This window comes from Stenella coeruleoalba (genome assembly GCF_951394435.1).
Source record: "Stenella coeruleoalba genome assembly, chromosome: 10".
Lineage (NCBI taxonomy): Eukaryota > Metazoa > Chordata > Mammalia > Artiodactyla > Delphinidae > Stenella > Stenella coeruleoalba.
In genome coordinates this window covers 40,711,404-40,731,938 of record NC_137156.1, presented here as the reverse complement: position 1 = coordinate 40,731,938, position 20,535 = coordinate 40,711,404, and the positions used below count along the sequence as shown (strand labels likewise).

Below are 20,535 nucleotides of genomic sequence, written 5' to 3'. Positions count from 1 at the left end.
AGATGAACATGGTATTTAGTGAGAGGGCCAAGGGTCTTATAAATATGCCCCACATAAACAAGAACTGTCCACACAATATGCCAATAGCACACTCCTGTTGAGAGACTGAAAGAGTACAACCAATCTAAAATGAGGGAAGAAGACCCACTTTGTAAATTATTAAATATGGCAAGAATTCCTTTTAGGAAGAGAAATGAGCTCAAACAACATAAGTATTATTATAAAAATAAGGAGAATGGATTCTTTCTAGAAAAGACCATTAAAGACTCAAGAAGAGACCACCCAACCAAAACCAAAACCAAACAAACAAAGCAAGCTTTGTTGTTAAAACAGAAAGATGAGGGACTTCCCCGGCAGTCCAGTGGTTAAGATGTCGCCTTCCAATGCAGGGGATACAGGTTCAATCCCTGATCAGCGAGCTAAGATCCCACATGCCTCTTGGCCAAAAAACCAAGACATAAAACAGAAGCAATATTGTAACAAATTCAATGAAGACTTAAAAAAAAAAGGTCCACATCAAAAAAAACAAACCTTAAAAAAAAAAAAGCAGAAAGATAAGGCATAGAGAAGTTACCTAACTTGTCCAAGTTTGTGCCCAGGCAATGTAGTCCTACATTCCAAACGCCTACCACTACACTATACTCAATGCACTAGCAAGCTAAGAGTGAGCAGAAAAACTGAAAGAGCCATTCATGCCAAGGTTAACATAGCAGCTTATTTTTTTCACATGTTCACAGCTGTAGTTTTATGTATATTATGTATATTTCACTTTCTGCCAGTCATTTAACAGTTCTGCTATCATGACATGTTTTATAATCAACATTAAACTGAATTCAATGGAATACAGTAGCTTGTAAATGGAATTAAATTCTTTATTAGAGTAGATGGGGTTTGCAAACTATACTCCACACAGCCCTGGAGGTCACCTCAGACAGAAGGCAGGGAAACACGGGCCAAGGAGGCTCCCAAATCAACAAAGCCAGTTTCAGTTTTATCTTTTCTCTTTTTTGGAGGAGGCATTCGCATATACTTTTATCAAGAAAAGGGTTCCACTGATCAAGAAAAATGCTTGAAAACCATGGAATCAGATGAACTATTAAGATCCCTTGTAGGTATTAGATTTCAAAGTCCTGAAAAACAACTCACAGACTATATGACCAAGAAAGGCTTTGAAGTTTTTACTGCCTTCAGAGCTAGTATATTTATACTCTACCTACTTATAGAATTTGAGAGGGATGTTAAAAGTATAAATTTTAATGTCACATATAGTGATAACTATTTTTAATTTAACAATAAAACACACGCACAAAATAAGACTAGACCTCTCAAGCATGGGAGAACACTATGAAGCAGTATCTTTGCATCAAAGAAATTTTTTTTAAAGTCATGTATGTTGTCTTCCTCCTCCTTTAAAAACACTGACATGCATTTTAAAATTTGAGTAGCCACTCTCCACTTGGCTCAGCTTTTTCAAGAGTTACAAAGATAAATGAGACATGTATCACCTTACATTTTAAAATCGATATTAGACATTCATCAAATTAACTGGGCAGAAAGAGGTGAAGTGCCAAAGAGAGGCAAAGGAAAGGGAAAGAGATTATGAAATGGAGCTCAGCAATGGGAGAAACCATTTGCAAGTAAGAAGATTCTCAAGAGAGGTGGCCTGAGAAGAGGGGAGAAATAATCTCTCTGCATTCTGATATATGATTGTTACATGATGTTGATTCTGTATTCAACAGATAGTTCACTGTCTAGTAGGAGAAAAGGATAAGTAAACAAACACCTAAAACACAATGTGTTAACTAAAATAACAAGCGTGTGCATAATATAAGTGAAAAGGGAAGTAGGTATTTCCTTCGGGTAGAGGGGTAAGAAGGGGGGAGGAGGGAAGGAGGAAAGGTGAGTTCACCAGGGTGCTGAGGATGAGCAGGGGTTTGTTGTAAAGAAAAAGGTATTTCAGGCAATAGGAACAACATGAGCAAGGGCATGAAGAAGTGAAATCATGTGGTGTCTTTGGGGACTGGCTGTGGAGAGTAAAGAGGTGACTAAGGATGAAAGTGAAAATGAGACCAGACCAGATCATGAGGAGCTTTTTTTTTTTTTTTTTTTTTTTTTTTGCGGTATGCGGGCCTCTCACTGTTGCGGCCTCTCCCGCTGCGGAGCACAGGCTCCAGATGCACAGGCTCAGCAGCCATGGCTCACGGGCCTAGCCGCTCCACGGCATGTGGGATCTTCCCGGACCGGGGCACGAACCCATGTCCCCTGCATCGGCAGGCGGACTCTCAATCACTGCGCCAACAGGGAAGCCCCATGAGGAGCTTTAAGCCCTGTGCCAAGGAGTTTGGCTCCATTACAGGAGGCACAAAGGTTTTCGGCAAAGAATGATGTTACAAAGGATGACACTAAACATTATAATTTTTTCAGTCAGAGAAATACTTCAAGTTTCCACTGGCTGCAAAAACATATATTGAGAAAATTAATTCCAGGACTCCTTTAAATAACTCCAAAGGTCCCACTGGCCATGAGTCCCCAGTTAAGAGCTCCCTGAGGACAGGAACTCTTTTTTAATTTATTTTTCTCTGGATCTCTAAGACATAGGATATAGAGAAACAAATAGGAATTGGTCTGTGATTAAGGATGATAAGACAGAACAAAAGATGACTCAAGCTTCTGGCCTGATCATCTCAGTGGGATGACAATTACAAGAATGTAAGTTTTGCCTAGGAGATACTAAAATACAAAACTCTACAGAATATCCAGAGGTTCTGTCCACAAGCACTTAAATACAGGTTTGAAACTCCAAGGAGTCTGCACCACAGATATGACTTCGAGTACCATGTATGCCGTACTGGTGACAGATGAAGCCAGGTGGGTGGATGAGGTCACAGAGCATAAACAGGGCCCAGCTCACAATCTAAGACAGGCATACCTTGGAGACAGAGCTGGTTCGGTTCCAGATCAATGCAATACAGTGAATACTGCCATAAAGCGAGTCACATGAACTTTTTGTTTTCCCAGTGCATTACGTTTACTGTACACTGTAGTCTAAGTGTGCAACAGCATTATGTCTAAGAAAACAATGCACATATCTTAATTAAAAATTCCTTTATTGGCAAAAACTGCTAACCATCATCTGAGCCTTTAGCAAGTTGTAATCGTTTTTGCTGGTGGAAGGTCTTGCCTCCATGTTGATGGCTACAGACTGATCAGCTTGGGAGTTGCTGAAGGCTGGGGCAGCTTAAAGTAAGAGAACAATGAAGTTTGCTGCCTTGACTGACTCTTCCTTTTACGATCAGTTTCTCTGTAGCATGCAATGCTGTTTGATAGCATTTTGCCCACAGTTGAAATTCTTTCAAATTGGGAGTCAGTCCTTTCAAACCCTGCCATTCCTTTATCAACTAAGTTTATGTAATATTCTAAGTCCTTTGTTGTTATTTCAACAATCTTCACAGCATCTTCACCAGGACTAGATACCATCTCAAGGAGCCACTTCCTTTGCTTGTCATAAAAAGTTAACTCCTCATCGGTTAAAGTTTTATCCTGAGATTGCAGCCATTCAGTCACATCTTCAGGCTCCGCTTCTAATTCTCTCGCTACATCCACCACATCTGCAGTTACTTCCTCCGCTGAAGTCTCGAACCCCTCCAAAGTCATCCACGAGGGTTACAGTCAGCTTCTTCCAAACTCCTCTTACTGTTGATATTTTGACCTCCTCCCATGAATCACAAATGTTCTTAATGGCATCTAGAATGGTGAATCCTTTCCAGAAGGACTTACTTTGCCCAGATGCATCAGAGGATTCACTATAGCCTCACAAAATGTATTTCTGGGCTTCCCTGGTGGCGCAGTGGTTGAGAATCTGCCTGCCAATACAGGGGACACGGGTTCGAGCCCTGGTCTGGGAAGATCCCACATGCTGCGGAGCAACTAGGCCCGTGAGCCACAACTACTGAGCCTGCGCGTCTGGAGCTTGTGCTCCGCAACAAGAGAGGCCGCGACAGTGAGAGGACAGCGCACCGCGATGACGAGTGGCCCCGGCTCGCCGCAACTGGAGAAAGCCCTCGCACAGAAACGAAGAACCAACACAGCCAAAAATAAATTAATTAATTAAATAAAAGAGAAGGGGAGAGTGTACAGGGTAGAAGAAAGAGAAGAACACTCAAGTTGTAATTTAAAATAATTATTTAAAATAAAATAAAATAAAATAAAATGTATTTCTTAAAGAACAAGACTTGAAAGTAGAAATGACTCTTTGATCTATGGCTACAGAACGGATGTTGTGTTGGCAGACGTGAAAATCTCGTTGCATATCTCCATCAGAGCTCTTGGGTGACCAGGAGCACCGTCGATCAGTAGTAACATTTTGAAAGGAATCTTTTTTTCTGAGCAGTAAGTCTCAACAGTGGGCTTGAAATGGTCAGTGAAGCATGTTGCAAACAGATGTACAGTCATCCAGGCTTTGTTGTTTCATTTACAGAGCACAGGCAGAGCAGATTGAGCATAATTTTTAAGGGCCCTAGAGTTTTCAGAATGGTAAATGATCACTGGCTTCACCATAAAGCCACCAGCTGCATTAGCCCCTAACAAGAAAGCCTGTCCTTTGGAGCCAGGCACTGACTTCTCCTCCTTAGCTATGAAAGTCCTAGATGGCACCTTCTCCCAATATAAGGCTGTCTTGTCTACATTGAAAATCTCTTGTTTAGTGTAGCCCACCTTCATGAATTATCTTAGCTGAATCTTCTGGATAACTTGCTGCAGCTTCTACATCAGCACTTGCTCCTTCACCTTGCACTTTTATGTTATGGAGAGGACTTCTTTCCTTAAACTGCAAGAACCAACCGCTGCTAGCTTTAAACTTTTCTTCTGCAGCTTCTTCACCTCTCTCAGCCTTCACAGAGTTGAAGAGAGTCAGGGCCTTGCTCTGGATTAGGCTTTGGCTTGAGGGAATGTTGTGGCTGATGTGATCTTCTATCCAGACCACTCAAACTTTCTCCATATCAGCGGTAAGGCTGTTTCACTTTTCTTATGATTCGTGTGTTCACTGGAGTAGCACTTTTCATTTCCTTGAAGAACTTTTCCTCTGCTTTCACAACTTAGCTGTTTGGTACAAGCTACCTAGCTTCTGGCCTATCTTGTTTTTTGACATGCCTTCCTCACTAAGCTTAATCATTTCTAGTTTTTAAAGTGAGAGATGTGTGACTCTTCCTTTCCCTTGAACACTTAGAGGCCATTGTAGAGTTATCAACCGACCTAATTTCAATACTGTTGTGTCTTGGGGAATAGGGAGGTCCAAGGAGAGGAAACGAGATGGAGGAATGGCTAATTGGTGGAATGGTCAGAACACACACATTTACCAATTAAGTTCACAGTCTTATGTGGGCACAGTTTGTGGCATCCCAAAACAATTACAATAGAAACATCAGAGATTGCTGATCACAGGTCACCATAACAAATATAATAATAATGAAAAAATTTGAAATATTGTGAGAATTACCAAAATGTGACACAGAGACACAAAGTGTGCAAATGCTGTTGGAAAAACGGTGCCAGCAGACTTGCTCAACGAAAGGTTGTCACGAATCTTCAATTTGTAAAAAACAAAATTATCTGTAAAGCACAATAAAGTGAACGTCAATAAATCAAGGTATGTCTGTAGTCCCATGGCAAAAATGAGACTAGACAAAGAACATTCAGAGAAGAAACAAGAGAGGTACCACGTGAGTCTAAGAAGGTACACACTTCAAAAAACATTTAGAGTTCGGTGCCAAATGATAGAGGGTCAGTTAGTATGAAGACTGGAAAGTGGCTACTGGATTTGGAAACTGGGTAGTTGCTGATAAACATCACTGGAGTGGGTAAAGGACTGACTAGTTTGAAAAATAAAAGTAAATGGGAAAAAGAGACAATGAGTGTAAATCACTCTGTCCAAAAAGTATGGCAGTAAAAAGAAGGAGTGAGAGGTACTAGCATCTTGACAGGTCATCAGGTGCAGAGAAGTATGCACATTTTGTGCATTATCTTTTTTTATACAACTTCTGTCTAGAGACTGTGAGAACAGGGACTGCCTTCAGTATTCTTACAGCACCTACTAGATTATATAATAAAAATAGCAGCACTACTAAATCATTGTTTAGAATGCAATATATATCTCATTACACTTCACTAAATTTTAACTAAATTCCTAGTATAAAAAGGAGACCGCTAGACTGAACCAATTAGTCATTAAATTCAAGTCATTTACCCGCATGGGGTCGCTGTTTAAAAGGGACCACACCCTGCTACATAATTTGACAGGCTCTGTGAGCAACCGGGGATGCTGCAAGATGTTACCTTAATTCCTTCACCCTGGGCTGCACAGGGACATACTCACCTCCATAGTAGAGTCCTGTAGCAGTGCACATCCGCCACTGTCCCTGATACATTCCTGCTCTGCTGGGGCTGCACATCTGGACGCTGACATCTGCAATCTCTTGGGGCTCTAGCGATCTCACCATCACCATGTTCACATGTCCAAATTGGTCTCCCCCGACATATTTAAGACAAACCCCTGGAGGCCAGGCCTCTGCCCCTGAGTTCAAGCAAAAGAAAAAAATGTTAGGCAATCAATGGTCCTATGCTGAGTGCAGTTCATTACAAAACTGTAGAAGAGGTCTCTTTGTCTCTCACACATATGTAAACCTATCCACATATCTTTGAGCTATGTAACACCTCACTGATCAGAAAGAATCAGAGTCAGCAACCTCTGACCAGCAGTCTATCCCTAACAGAAAGCACACACAGCAAAAGCAAGGCAGTTCCTCAAGAAAATGTGTTTTGGGTGACCCAGGGAAGGCCACACATCACACTGAATCTGTAGAACCTAAGAATGATGTCAGAAAAGAGCCACGGAAATGAAGCTCAGGCCCACATCTTTGGAAGACTGCTTTCTCTACTAAGAACACGTACCCATTTGCACTTGACCTTTTAAACTGACATTCAAAGTAAAAATATGTCTGACTGTCCCCAGTTTTTCCATCGAGGAAAGAGGATGAAACTTTCCATTGAGGAAAGAGGAATAGTTTCTGTATTATTTTCATTTTAGAACTGCTTTTTCCCTGATGTACGACTTTTCTTCTGGAGTTCCTAACAATGAAAAGATCGAGGGTCAAAAGACTGCAAATAAGACAAAGGAGTCAAGTGAAAGTTTCATTTTCAGGTTCAAACAGTAGTGGGGAAAATATGAATAGTGGGCCCTGATAACAGTACAATGACCCGTTGTCTCAGGGGTGATGATACCAGCAAGAGGTGCTTGTAGAAAGAATAGGAATGGCAAGACAGAGAAATGGCTTTGGCAGGAATGTCTTTCCCTCCTTTGGAAGTGGGAACAGTCTTATTTGGTTCCCACTCCTGTACACATATTTTCACGTAAACTAACTCAAATGAGAAATCAATATATTGACTTCTGACCAGTCATTAGGTGGCCACACAGTGACTAGATGTGATCTTTCCTGTGAAGTCTCTCCAACAGACTCCTTTTTACTATATACAGAAAGCTCTCTATATTTTTTTGTTGAGATACATACATTCATTATAAATGCAAATCACCATGAAAAGCTGGACATGGAAGGACTTTCAGCATGCTTGAAACTCATCTCCTAACAGCACTCTAGGATTCCTCTCTACCTTGTTTGTGAAGTGCCAGGCCGGTTTTGATATACTTGATGGTTTACTACTGAAAAAAGAACTGGAGAGAAAAGCAACCAACGCTCTACTGCTGAGATCTCAGCCCCATAATGAACAGCACCTGCTGTGGCTCTTGGATTTTTTTTTAGGGGTAGCAGATGGAGGAGTGGTCGCTGTGTCTGTCAGACCCTCTTTAAAAAAAATCCTGCCAGCAAAGTGCCCTCTTAAGTTAACACTATAAAGGGCAACTGCTGCTGTGGAAAAGGTTGTGGATGATACACTGGCAATACATGAAAATTCTTTTTTTTCATTTCTGGGGCCTACGGCCCAGCAAAAGCATATTTGTCTTAGTCAAGAATAGTAGTAGTTGATGTGAAGTACCTTGGAAAATGTCAGTCTCTTTAAAGACCAAGATCCAAGAGGAAAATTAAACTACTATTATAGGGCTGAATTCACAATTATTATTTAAAAGACACACATACACATGCGCGCACACACACACGCGCACACATACATACATCTATAACAAGACAATGTTTATATGAAAATCCAAGAATGTGTCTGTTTTCAAACTTTAAAGAAAACAAGGGAAACCAAGACTGTCTGGGTGTGGAAAATACTTGGCTGTCCTAGGCAGACAAGCACAAGCAGCTGAGACAGTTGGATCTCTCATCTGTGCAAAAGAGGGAGTACTGCTGTATTCCCAGGATACTGAGTTAGTTGGTAAAATGTTAAATGATTAACAATTATGAGGCTACGGTCCTGATCTTTTTAGTACATCAGACCCTACTGATGTGGTTCTTGGAGAGCCTCTTGAAAAAACTGGAAGAGTTATACACCACCAACTCTGAAGTGTTAATCTGCTCTAAAATGAAGAACCAATCATCTGCCTTCTGAGAGTTACCAACAGTTTATTATGACATATAGTTCTTACAGCCCCCAACTGTCAGGTCAGGTAGTTCTGAAAAGGTCACTGATACTGACTCTTGATACAGAAGGAAGGGAAATACTGATGAGCTACTTGGCCTACCAGGCTGAGCATACTGGAAAAATCTGGATTTGAGAAGCATAACACAATAGCACTTCAAATTAAGTCTGTTACAACTAGCTTAATGGGGGTGGGTAGATATATATAAGAAGAAAAGAAAGACTAATCTGTGTTTTATGACTTTCCAAGTTAAGTATCGCAAGCACACATATGACTAAGGCTGCGATTCTCCAGTTATCATGGAATATAATTTTATTAAAAAACATAAAAAGTCAAAACAAAACAAGACAAGAAACCTGTCATGTGGCAATTCTGAGATGATAGAGAGCATGGCAAAAATGAAATAAAAGTCCATCAGTTCCAGAAAGTCTGAGACTTACTAGGTATAAGTGATTATAGAAATAGTTTGGAGACAACAAGGAACATCCAAAGAGCAAGACAGAAGACAAACCTCAGTGAAGACCCCCTCCCTCTTTTTAACCCCTGTAGCTTTAGAGATTGCATTTCAAATTAAGCTACATGCAAACAGGGACCTTCACTGATCTTGTTGCCATTTTCTTCCTGTACCTGATAAAGTGACTGGAACATAAGAAACTTATTTTAAGGAGTCAAAAGAAAAATGGAGGGAATAGTTGTTCTTTCTCAAGCTTCTTTTTTTCCCTCAACTGTTGCTTCATATTCACTTCTATGTAGTTTAGAAAATAAAGATGACTGACGTCACTCTCTCATATAACAATCATAACTACTTCATTAAAGTCAGAGAAACACCAGAGTTATAATATGCTTAGTTTAACACTCACCACAGCTGGACAGCAGAGCATGGCTATAACAACTGAAAAGCTGTAAGTGTTGGTAAAGAGAATTGTCTCCTTTCATCTTCAGAGGGACAGTTTCAAATTTTCATTTTAAACTCCAACTGTAAAGTTTCCTGGTCATGTTTCCCAAACTTCTAAAACTTACACAGTACCAAAAGTTTGGATCCTGGGATTCTGCATCTATGTCATTAAATGTCTCACTTCAGTTTTTCTATGATCTGAATATAAGGACTTAATATTAGGTATTTAATTTTAAACAATGTGTGACATTTATCTTCTTTGGGGAAGGTGCTGGGACAGCTATATGCAGTTCCTATCAATCACATCTGTTGTAAATTTGAATTCCTGATATGCCTGAAACATGACAGTAGAGAAGCACCGTGAAAAATTATTTATGAAACTCTTTCAGCGAGCACTTATCTCTTAGGGAAGGTTATGAATGAGAGTAAGAGAGCCTGAGGAGAAACAGCTAAGCCCTACCCTAGCTTTTTTTTTTTGGCCACGCCATGCGGCATGCAGGATCTTAGTTCCCCAACCAGGGATTGAACCCATGCCCCCTGCATTGGGAGCACAGAGCCTTAACCACTGGACTGCCAGGGAAGTCCCGGCCTACCCTACTTCTTTGTGTTACCACTCTATTTCCAGAAAAAACCTAGGCCAGATTAGAATGACACCAAAGAACCAGGCCTGTGCATGCTTTCCTTATCTCTCTCTCTCTAATAACATACCTGTCACTTAATTATGTGAGGCCAGTTTCTTCTTAATCAAATGGAAAGCATTTAGTTTACAGACACAAAACTATTTTACAACTGATGGAACGATTTCCAGAAGAATAAAAAACCTACCTGTTCCAAGTACCTCGAAAGGTAAAATCTCTAGCAACTGTTGCCCAGTTTTTAAGAGGTGTACAGGAACAAAAATGTCCTTTTACAGGAAGACAGGCTGCAGACCCAGAGACTGTTTTAAACTGGAGTTACTATGCAAAAGCAGGACACTAAAACAAATTTTCTCCAAGTCAAGGTGAAAGACAAGCTCTCTGGGGTTCTGATTTGACATTCTCACCATTTTATATCAAACCCTTACAATCTCCCATTAACCCAAGGAACTGTCTAGTGAGTGAGCAGATATTTCAAGAGGCTTTCTGAAATATAAAATGGTTATTTTGCAGCAAGATGGTATTTAAAACATTTCAACAGTACTCTAACAACTTTCAATATTTAAAAACACTATAAAGAACCCATGGAAAGCCAGACCATTTCCAGTGTTTTCACCATTAAGTAAACAAGGTCTTGGATTAATTCTTTTAAATAAACAAAACTTTTAATAAGCTATACTTTCTAAACAAATGTTACTCATTTTAAAAATTCATGGCTAGGTTTCAAAAGCATTTTTGACCAGTAACACAGATTTTAGTAATTCAGATAAGAAATATGATGAATAAAAGCTGACCTAAAGAGATTGTTTTAATATTTTTAAAAGCAGACAACACTAAGCAAGGTGAGAAAGAAATTAGACAACGTAAAGATAATCAACCTTGGAACAAGAATTTCAAGAAAAATGGCCGTTTTCCTGTATTACGATGTGCCTCTCAAACTAACAATGCACCGAACAGTGTTATAACCAAAAGAGAAAAGAAGCTAATGAAAATTTACAAAGCCACTGATGTCCCCAGTCATCTACAACACTGGGTCAATCCAGATTATGTGCTTTTGCTCAGTGACACACCATCCAAGGTAAAGTTAATTCCAAATTAGCCAGAAAAACTAAGAATAATAATTTGGTACATTAATTATTATATAAAAGACTAGCTTGGCCAGTCTCTCCCCATCATAAAAGAACTGAAGTATAAAGAACTGAAAAGTAAACAGGGTCCAATAAAAGGTCACTTTTATAGGTTTGAGTCCCCAGAGTTTTATATCATTTCACATCAGATTACCTTACTAGACATGGCTCCCCGACACCAACAAACTTTTAGCTAAATATTCCTTTTGTCTAGTTTTCCATCTCTTAGAATTTCTTTTGTAAATCCTCATTAATAAGGAAGTTAAAGCATCCTCACCTAGTCAGCATAAATTGTTACTGGATGAGACAAGAAATACTAAACTCACTCAAATTAAAAAAGTCATTAGAAAAGAATTAACAAGTAAAAGGTGATAATAAACATTTACTAATACATATTCAGATACTATTTTCAAAGAACTACGGTTAACTTATGTTAAATTTTTCTTAAGTCAGCAGTACGTCAAAACAATGTTTTTTAAAAAAAGCAATTTCTCAATCTTTCCATCTTTTCTATTCTGAGCAAATCCCTACACTTCTTACCCAATTTTTCAAAGTGATGTTAACATCTCAAATAGATAGCTCAATGAAAATTTCAGATACAATCATCCTTGTGGTTGCAAAGAAATAAGCTTTCAAAAGAGCAGATGCTCACAACTCTAACTACCTTGTTCCATTCAAGGATGCACCTCCTCTAGCTTGCTGGAAATAACTGGAAGATTAATTAGAGCAGAAATAAAATGATGGAGTAGAACTGTACAGGTGGAGACAATACCACCACCACACACAGGCCTAGTTCCTGGTATCAAAAGAATATTGAATTGTGTTTAAATGTCATCAAGACCTAAATTCTTCCTAATCTAGGGAGTATTTTATTGGTGTTTGGGTCATCATACCAGTAACAGAAAATTCTACATCATGTATAAGGAAAAGCTCAGAGTTATACAATCACATAATTTAAGCTAAAACACTTCCTTATTTCTTTTAACTACTAAGAAAAAGAAAACTGGGCAAGGAAGATTGCTCGTTATACATTTACCAGAATTTTGGATTCGCCATGTTTTTATAAATTGAGTATCAGGAGGTATCGACTCCCCTTCTCCTATGGTGACATCTTCAACAAAGGACATAGAGGGCACACTGATGTTTGGGCTCTCAAAGTCATAATAGGCGCCAATTGCTGCTTGTAGGTTCCTACAAATAAAGAGAAAAGGCAAAAGACTTCAGTCCTCTCCAGAGCATATTATCCTAATTGTCAAACAAAAGGAACCTATAGAACCCATATATAGAAGGTATATAGACGGCTCCTGGTATGTTAATCTTCAGAGTCATTGATTCTGGCTAAGGAACAACAGGAAAAACGGCAGGACCAAAAACTTGTGCATCACTTTCTTCCCAAGGTACCCACATAGAAAGTAACAAACATTATTAGCACCATCAGCAACAATGTGAGGAAATCCCCCTCTTACCCATAAGGACAGCAAGTATTGGTAAGGGAGTCAATTAAAAGAGAGCTCCTCTGTAGCTGTGACTAAAATCCAAAGAAGCTCCATTAAAAAAAAAAAAATCTAATTATTTTTTTTTAAAAAGCAATACATGCACATGATTCAAAGTTTCATACAATGAAAACTACCCATCTTATCTCTTCCTTCCTACACACACACAGGTAATCATTCGTTCATAGTACTTTCTTAAATACCCTTCCAGAACTTCCTTATGCACATACAAGCAAATGATATACATTCTTATTTCCCCCCTTCTTACACAATTGGTAGCATATTACACACTGCCCTTTCCTTTATTCCCTTAACACTGTATCATAAAGACATTTCTAAGTCAGTACACAATGAATATCCTCATTGTTTCTTACAGCTGTATCCACTGTATAGATATATCATTATTTAGGTAACCAATCCACTTTTGAGTTTGCTTCCAATCTTTAATTCTTCCATATATAAGATTAAGCACACATAGTTTAACATACAAGTGCATCTGCAGGATAAAGTCCTACAAGTGATACCGCTGGGTCAAAGGGCATATATTTGTGGCTTTAATCGATATATCTAAACTTCCCTCAATAAAAAAGTTACATACTTAATGAATGCTCCCACCAAGAATGTATGAGAGTGCCTATTTCCCCACTTGCTCATCAACGGTGTTTCTCCAACATTTTGGATTTTTGTCGATCGGACAGGTAAAAAATAAGATCTTGGTGAGGTCTTAACACCATTTTGTAAATAGTGGTGTTCTTTATTTTGTTTTTTAAGATTTATTTATTTATTTAATTTATTTTTGGCTGTATCAGGTCTTAGTTGCAGTACACAGGATCTTCGTTGAGGCATGCGGTATCTTTCGTTGTGGCGCGTGGGCTCTTCGTTGTGGTGTGCTGGCTTCTCTCTAGTTGTGGCATGTAGGTTTTCTCTTCTCTAGTTGTGGCACGCAGGCTCCAGGGCACATGGGCTCTGTAGTTGTGGCACGCGGGTTCCAGAGCATGCGGGCTCTAGTTGAGGTGTGCAAGTGCCGTAGTTTTGGCACACGGGCTTAGTTGCCCCGCGGCATGTCGGATCTTAGCTCCCTGATCAGGGATCAAAGCCACGTCCCCTGCATTGTAAGGTGAATTCTTTACCACTGGACCACCAGGGAAGTCCCTAGTGTTCTTTTCAATTACTTATAAACCCCCTTAGGTCAGAAGGAACTACCAAGCACACAAACCAGAGTCCCTAACTGAACAGAATCACATGACTGACAGCTTGGTTCTTCAGTGCCAGAGACCAAAGGCCGCTAAGGGGTTTAAGTTAGCTGTGTTCATTAAGGATCAAAGAAATTGTCAGTAATTTCATTAACCATTTCTCTTATGGTCTTCCTCAAACTAGTGACATCATCCCCAGTCCCCACAGAATAACAACACAAATAGCATTTTTCTAAACATAACCCAACCATAAGCCAATGGATACAGTGGGTTGTTTTTAATTATGTATAAACATAGCATGAAATAAGCTCTGACAGTACACAACTGTTCAACAGACATGCTATTAACAGCAAATACTTTTCTGCTGGGGGCCTGCCTGCTCTTCCAGGTGTTTGCAGCTGCCAGAAAGGAAGGCTATATTTAGAGCAGCTACCTCAGGTCAAGCCTCATGCAATGGCGGCCTGCAGTATTAGTGAGTCATGACTGGAATTACACCATCACCAACTGCTGGGCCCGTCATGTGTGTGCTAGATAAAATTTACATGCAGCAGAACTGGGCCAGGGTCCAAACTGTGCCTGTTTACTTGAGCATTCAATAGGAAGGCTTAGACTTCAGTTTTTCCGGCAACTTCCTTATCTAGCTGACACTGATCTCAAGTGAAGAATATGTGACTGGTCGAACTTGGGGATGCCCAGATCCTACCACCTGCAAACAGACTTAGGAGTATATCTGGAATCAGCCTTACACTTAGGGATCAGAGATAAAACAAGGGAGAGAGAAATAAGCCTAGGTTGCATTTTGTTCTTCTGAAACTTTTTATAAAAACCAAGTGGCCACTTTTTTATAAAGATAATTTTTCTGCCGAAGGTCTCAGGCAAACAGCCTGAATTGTCTTCTGTTCACTTGGCTGTAAAATATGCTTGGGAGGGAAGAGACTATTTGTGCACTCAGGACAATTGCCAATGCTCATCCTCAGCCTGTGTCATATTTCGCCACTTGGCTCTGCCTGATATCAAACAGGACTTCGAGACCAGCACAGGAGAAACACTAGCAAGTGGAAAAGTCCAGCTACCCTACTTAGGCAGATCCATCCCCCTCCCAAATCTCCTTTCACATATTCCAACTCACCCCACAGCCAAGCCAACAAAACTGCTTACTTGTACCTGTATTATACAGAAAATTCAACCAGAGAAAGATTAAGGAATACTTTTAAAGCCCAAAGTGAAACTGAAAGTAGTGAACAGGACTCCTGTCAGGACGAAGAAGTGAAGGATGACAAAGCACAATCATTTCCCAAGTACAAGGCGGACAGAAGACATTAGCCCGGTGGTGCTCTAACCCATCAGGCAGGTACACAGCTCCTCAGCACTTGGACCATTTAGATCACTGCCTCACAGGGCCAAGGAACCGCAGGAAGAGACTAAACAGCTCCTATTCAGTGAGAGAATAGCAGATTTGATAGCATGTATTCCTGTTCAAAACAACATACCCAACTATTATTAGCCAATAAAAAACTCTACATGAAACAGAGCTGGCTGAGGAGATGGGAAAGGGAGGACACTGATTCAGTATGCAGCCCAGCCTGAAAGTTTAAACTTCCAGGTTCCTTCAGTGTTTTTGCTCAAGAAAAGTTTTTACTCTGATTTTAAAAAGTTAAAAGTGCCCTAAAGAACAAAGGGAGGCAGTGTTAATAGGGGGAAAAAGGGCACAGGCAAAGATGGATGATAGTGATGGTTACATAACATTGTGAATATACTTTATGCCACAGAACTGTGCACTGAAAAATGGTTAAAATGGTAACATTTTATTTTACTTTATTTTTTACTGACGTATAGTTGATTTACAATGTTATGTTAGTTTCTGATGTACAGCAAAGTGATTCAGATATATATATTATTTATCATATTCTTTTCCATTATGGTTTATTACAGGATACTGAATATAGTTCCCTGTGCTATACAGTAGGACCTTGCTGTTTATCAGGTGGTTTGTATCTGCTAATCCCAAACTCCTAATTTATCCCTCCCCCACCCCCTTTCCCCTTTGGTAACCATAAGTTTGTTTTCTATGTCTGTGAGTCTGTTTCTGTTTTGTAAATAAATTCATTTGGATCATATGTTAGATTCCACATATCGGTGATACCACATGGTATTTGCCTTCCTGACTTACTTCATTCACTTAGTATGATAATCTCTAGGTCCATGCATGTTGCTGCAAATGGCATTACTTCACTCTTTTTTATGGCTGAGTAGTATTCCATTGTATATATTTACCACATCTTCATTATCCATTCATCTGTCGATGGACATTTAGGTTGCTTCCACGTCTTGGCTATTGTAAACAGTGCTGCTATGAACATGGGGGTGCATGTACCTTTTCAAATTAGTTTTCTCCTGATATATGCACAGAAGTGGAATTGCTGGATCATATGGCAACTCTATTTTTAGTTTTTTAAGGAACCTCCAAACTGTTTTCCATTGTGGCTGCACCAATTTACATTCACACCAACAGTGTAGGAGGGTTCCCTTTTCTCCACACCCCATCCAGCATTTGTTATTTGTAGACTTTTTAATGATGGCCATTCTGACCAGTGTGAGGTGATAACTCATTGCAGTTTTGATTTTCATTTCTCTAATAATTAGCGATATTGAGCATCTTTTCATGTGCCTATTGGCCATCTGTATGTCTTCTTTGAAGAAATGTCTATTTAGGTCATCTGTCCATTTTCCCACTGGGTTGTTTGTTTCTTTGTCATTGAGTTGTATGAGCTGTTAGTATATTTTGGAAATTAAGCCCTTGTCAGTTGCATTGTTTGCAAATATTTTCTCCCAGTCCATAGGTTGTCTTTTCGTTTTGCTTATGGTTTTCTTGCTGTGCAAAAGCTTTTAAGTTTTTGATTAGGTCCCATTTGATTATAAAATGGTAAAATTTTAAATGGCTTTGTTTGGAGGCAGCTCCTAACCCCTGGCTGTGGGGCTTTCAACAAGGGGTTAAGCATCTGTGTCAGTTTACTCATGTGCAAAACTGAGTTTTTTTATTGTAAGGTTGCTTATATTTTTTATTACAAAGTTGGGTGTTATAAAGTTGGCTGTGAAGACTGCATGAGGCAATGTGTGTAAATGCCAATGCCCTAGGTTGGCAGTCATTCATTCAACAAATATTTAATTAATGAGCATTTATCCATGTTCTAGGCACTCGGCCTGGGTCTAGGGACAGAACAGACAGCAAAACAGACAAGGGCCCTCTCCGTTACAAAGCCTAGCAGACTGCAGCAAACCAGGGACACTCAAAGAAGGGTAACTACAACTACCTCTCACACTGAGGCTTATCGGCCCAAGGCAGCTTTTCCATCTTGGGGTAAAAAAAAAAACAATGGGCTTGGTGCACAATACAGTTTCAACTGCACTGATAATCAGGTTAACCTGATTTGGAGTAGAAGAATCTGGTGATGCTGATATGTGTTTCCTGATGAAATGCAGTTTTATAACTAAGAAGCAATATTGTCCAACCTTCATTTTATAGATGAGGCCACAGATGCACTGACAGGTAAATAACTTGCCCCAGGCTAGACAGTCAATTATTAGTACAAATCAGAACCACATCTATTCAAAGGCATAAAACTTTTACCTTACCCAGAATTTTCCAGTTTTCTACTAATGCTCTGAACATCTGATTTTCTTAAGAACATATTAAGTACTATCATGAATTCTATAAATGAATTAATTGTAACTTCTCATTAAACTGAATTCCTGAAAGTGGTCAAATGCCTAATCTTGCATATATTCACAAACACAAAATATTTATTTTTGTACTATTTATACAAACATAAGTCAGATTGACAGTCTTATGAAGAAAAATCATCTATATACTGAATATACAGTCAGGAACATAATCCCAAAAATACGGGGGTAGAAGAAAACAGTTAAGAAAACTAGGAAATCAGAATTAAAGAGGGAATGCCGGAAGTCTAAGTATTAGCTCAGATTCTCAGCAAAATAAAATTAGACACCTTCTCTTTCCACTCTCTGAACAAGTAAGAAACTCAAAAGGGTCCAAATTGTTTATAAGAAAAAAAAACTATCCATCTAATTTGGACATAAATTAAAATGGGAAATCAGAATATTGAATCAATCTAGTTAAACATGAACAGTAGCATCTTCAGGCTTCAAGTAGTACCTATCCTGAACTTCAAGAAGTTTCCCTCACCTGTGGAGCACCAATGATACTGCTCCTAAGGCACAAGCTCATCAGGAATCAGAAAGACCTCACTGTCTTTGAGTGACTGAAAAAAGCTGATTAGAAAAAGGATCAGCAAAACAGATGTCAGTTCTTACCTGGGCTTTCCAACATCTACCCGGGCTTTCCAACATCAACTCAGCAAGCATGTAACATGGAAGACCAAAAAAAGAGGCCAAAAAACATGTACTTGTGATACTTGTGAATTTTAAGGCCTGAGAAGAAACTGAGAATTTCATTAAAACAAAGATGAATGCAGGTAGGGAACAGAAGTTGGGCTAAAGAAGACTTAAAATACTTTCAAACCTAAAAATTAACTAATAGATGATATTATTTAATACATGAAGACAGTAAGAAGAAAGAAAGAACTTGTGAAAGATTTCATTAAGAGGAGCAACAAAGTTCACACCAGTATTTACCCACTTCTCAGGGCCCTAGCAAGCCCTAGATTGTTTCTTCCTCTTCTTTTCCTGGCTATTTACTGATCCATTAATTTTAATACTTTTTAGAACTGGTCCCTCTAACTAACATCAGCAGTTATACCTTTTCCAAAGAGAAAGTAAAACACTAGCATTCTGCCATGAAAACCCAAGGTGGTGGCACTGTTCTCGATTTAAAGAGAGGGTCCAGGGGTTAGGCGCTTTCACTGCCGTGGCCTGGGTTCAGTCCCTGGTCAGGGAACTAAGATCCCTCAAGCCTTGTTGACAACCCCAAAATTCAGAGACATAACAACCAAATGCAATATATGATCTTTGAGGTCCTTGAATGGATTCTGATTCTATTTAAAAAAAAAAAGGTTAAAAATGATACATTTGGGAAGAACTGAGCAAACTTACAATATGTACTGGATATCTTTTTAGTACTAAAGAATTTTTGTAAATTATCTTAGTGTCTTACTATGTAGTTATGTAAAGGAATGTCCTTTTTTTTAGAAGCATGCTGAAATATTTAAGGATGAAGGGTCGTGATGTCTACAACTTTCCAATGATTCAAAAAATTTTTATATAAAGAAAACAAATTATGGCAAAAATGTTAACCACTGTTGTTGAATTAGGTGGCAAGTATAAGGGTATATACTCTGATTCTTTTAAAATTTTCTGTAGGTTTGAATAGTTTATAAAAAAGGTAAATGAAAACAAAAACAGAAGAAAGAAAAGGTATCTTATTTCCCACCACTGGAAGATACAAAAAAAAATTAGGTGCAAAGAATTACTTCAGCCATCTAGGGAACATTAAGGAACCTACTGGGAACCTCAGGAGACCTAATGAGGATGAGGCTGACATGCTGACAATGACAGATCAGAAAGGGAAATAAAATTACTGTGTCCTTGATGATATAGTTGAACCACTAAATTAGGCAACCCCAGAGCCATCTTACATTGGGTATCGCTGTCATCTGAGAAAATACAATTGGCTCATCGTTTAAAAAGTGGGCAGGGGAAGGGGCAGATTTTGAGCCTACACCAATTTGACAGTGGCATCATAGAGTTTAATTTCTGAGTGCCTTTGGCTGTGTCAAGATCAAACTATTTCTCCTCTTTTAAAAAAACTGAGGTGAAAGTCACATAACATACAATTAACTACATACTTTAAAGTATACAATTCAATGGTGTTTACTGCATTCACAATGTTGTGCAACCACCACCTCTACTTTCAAAACTTTTAAATCATCTCATACCCATTAAGAACACCACATATCCATTAAGTAATCATTCTTCATTATTCCCTCCCCCGCATCCCCTGGCAACTACATATCTATTTTCTGTCTCTATGAATTTGTCTATTTTCGATAATTTATATAAAAGGAATGACACCATATGCAACCTCTGTGTCTGGTTTCTTCCACTTAGCAGAATATTTTTGAGATTTATCCCAAATGGTAGCATGCTGATCAGTATTTCATTCCTTTATATGGCTAAATAATATTCCATTATATGTACATACCACATTTTGACTATCCATTCATCTGCTGATGGGCATTTGGATTGTTTCTACCTTTTGACTATTGAGTAATACTGCTATAAACATTCATATACAAGTGTCTGTGTGGGCATATGTGCTCATTTCTTTAGATATATACCTAGGAGTAGAACGTCTGGGTCACATGTAATTCCATGTCTAACTTTTCAAAAAACCACAAACTGTTTTCCACATCAGCTGAACCATGTTACATTTCTACCAACAATGTACAAGTCAAGTGTTCCTATTTCTCGACATCCTCACCAACGCTTCTTTTCTTTTTTTTTCTTTTTTTTTTTTCTTTTTTGCGGTACGCAGGCCTCTCACTGTTGTGGCCTCTCCCGTTGTGGAGCACAGGCTCCGGACGCACAGGCTCAGCGGCCATTGGCTCACAGGCCCAGCCGCT

General features: G+C 39.1%; 1 protein-coding gene across 2 annotated transcripts in view; it reads right to left on the bottom strand.

Annotated features, from left to right (window-relative positions):
• ILRUN (inflammation and lipid regulator with UBA-like and NBR1-like domains) overlaps positions 1-20,535 on the bottom strand; it is a 122,149-nt gene that overhangs the window by 71,687 nt on the left and 29,927 nt on the right. For both annotated transcript variants that reach the window (XM_079935191.1, XM_079935190.1), the window contains exons 2-3: positions 12,284-12,438; positions 6,371-6,568 (exon numbers count right to left, since the gene is read on the bottom strand). In XM_079935191.1, the coding sequence (XP_079791317.1) occupies positions 6,371-6,568; positions 12,284-12,438 (353 nt within the window). The remainder of the gene's footprint in view (positions 1-6,370; positions 6,569-12,283; positions 12,439-20,535) is intronic.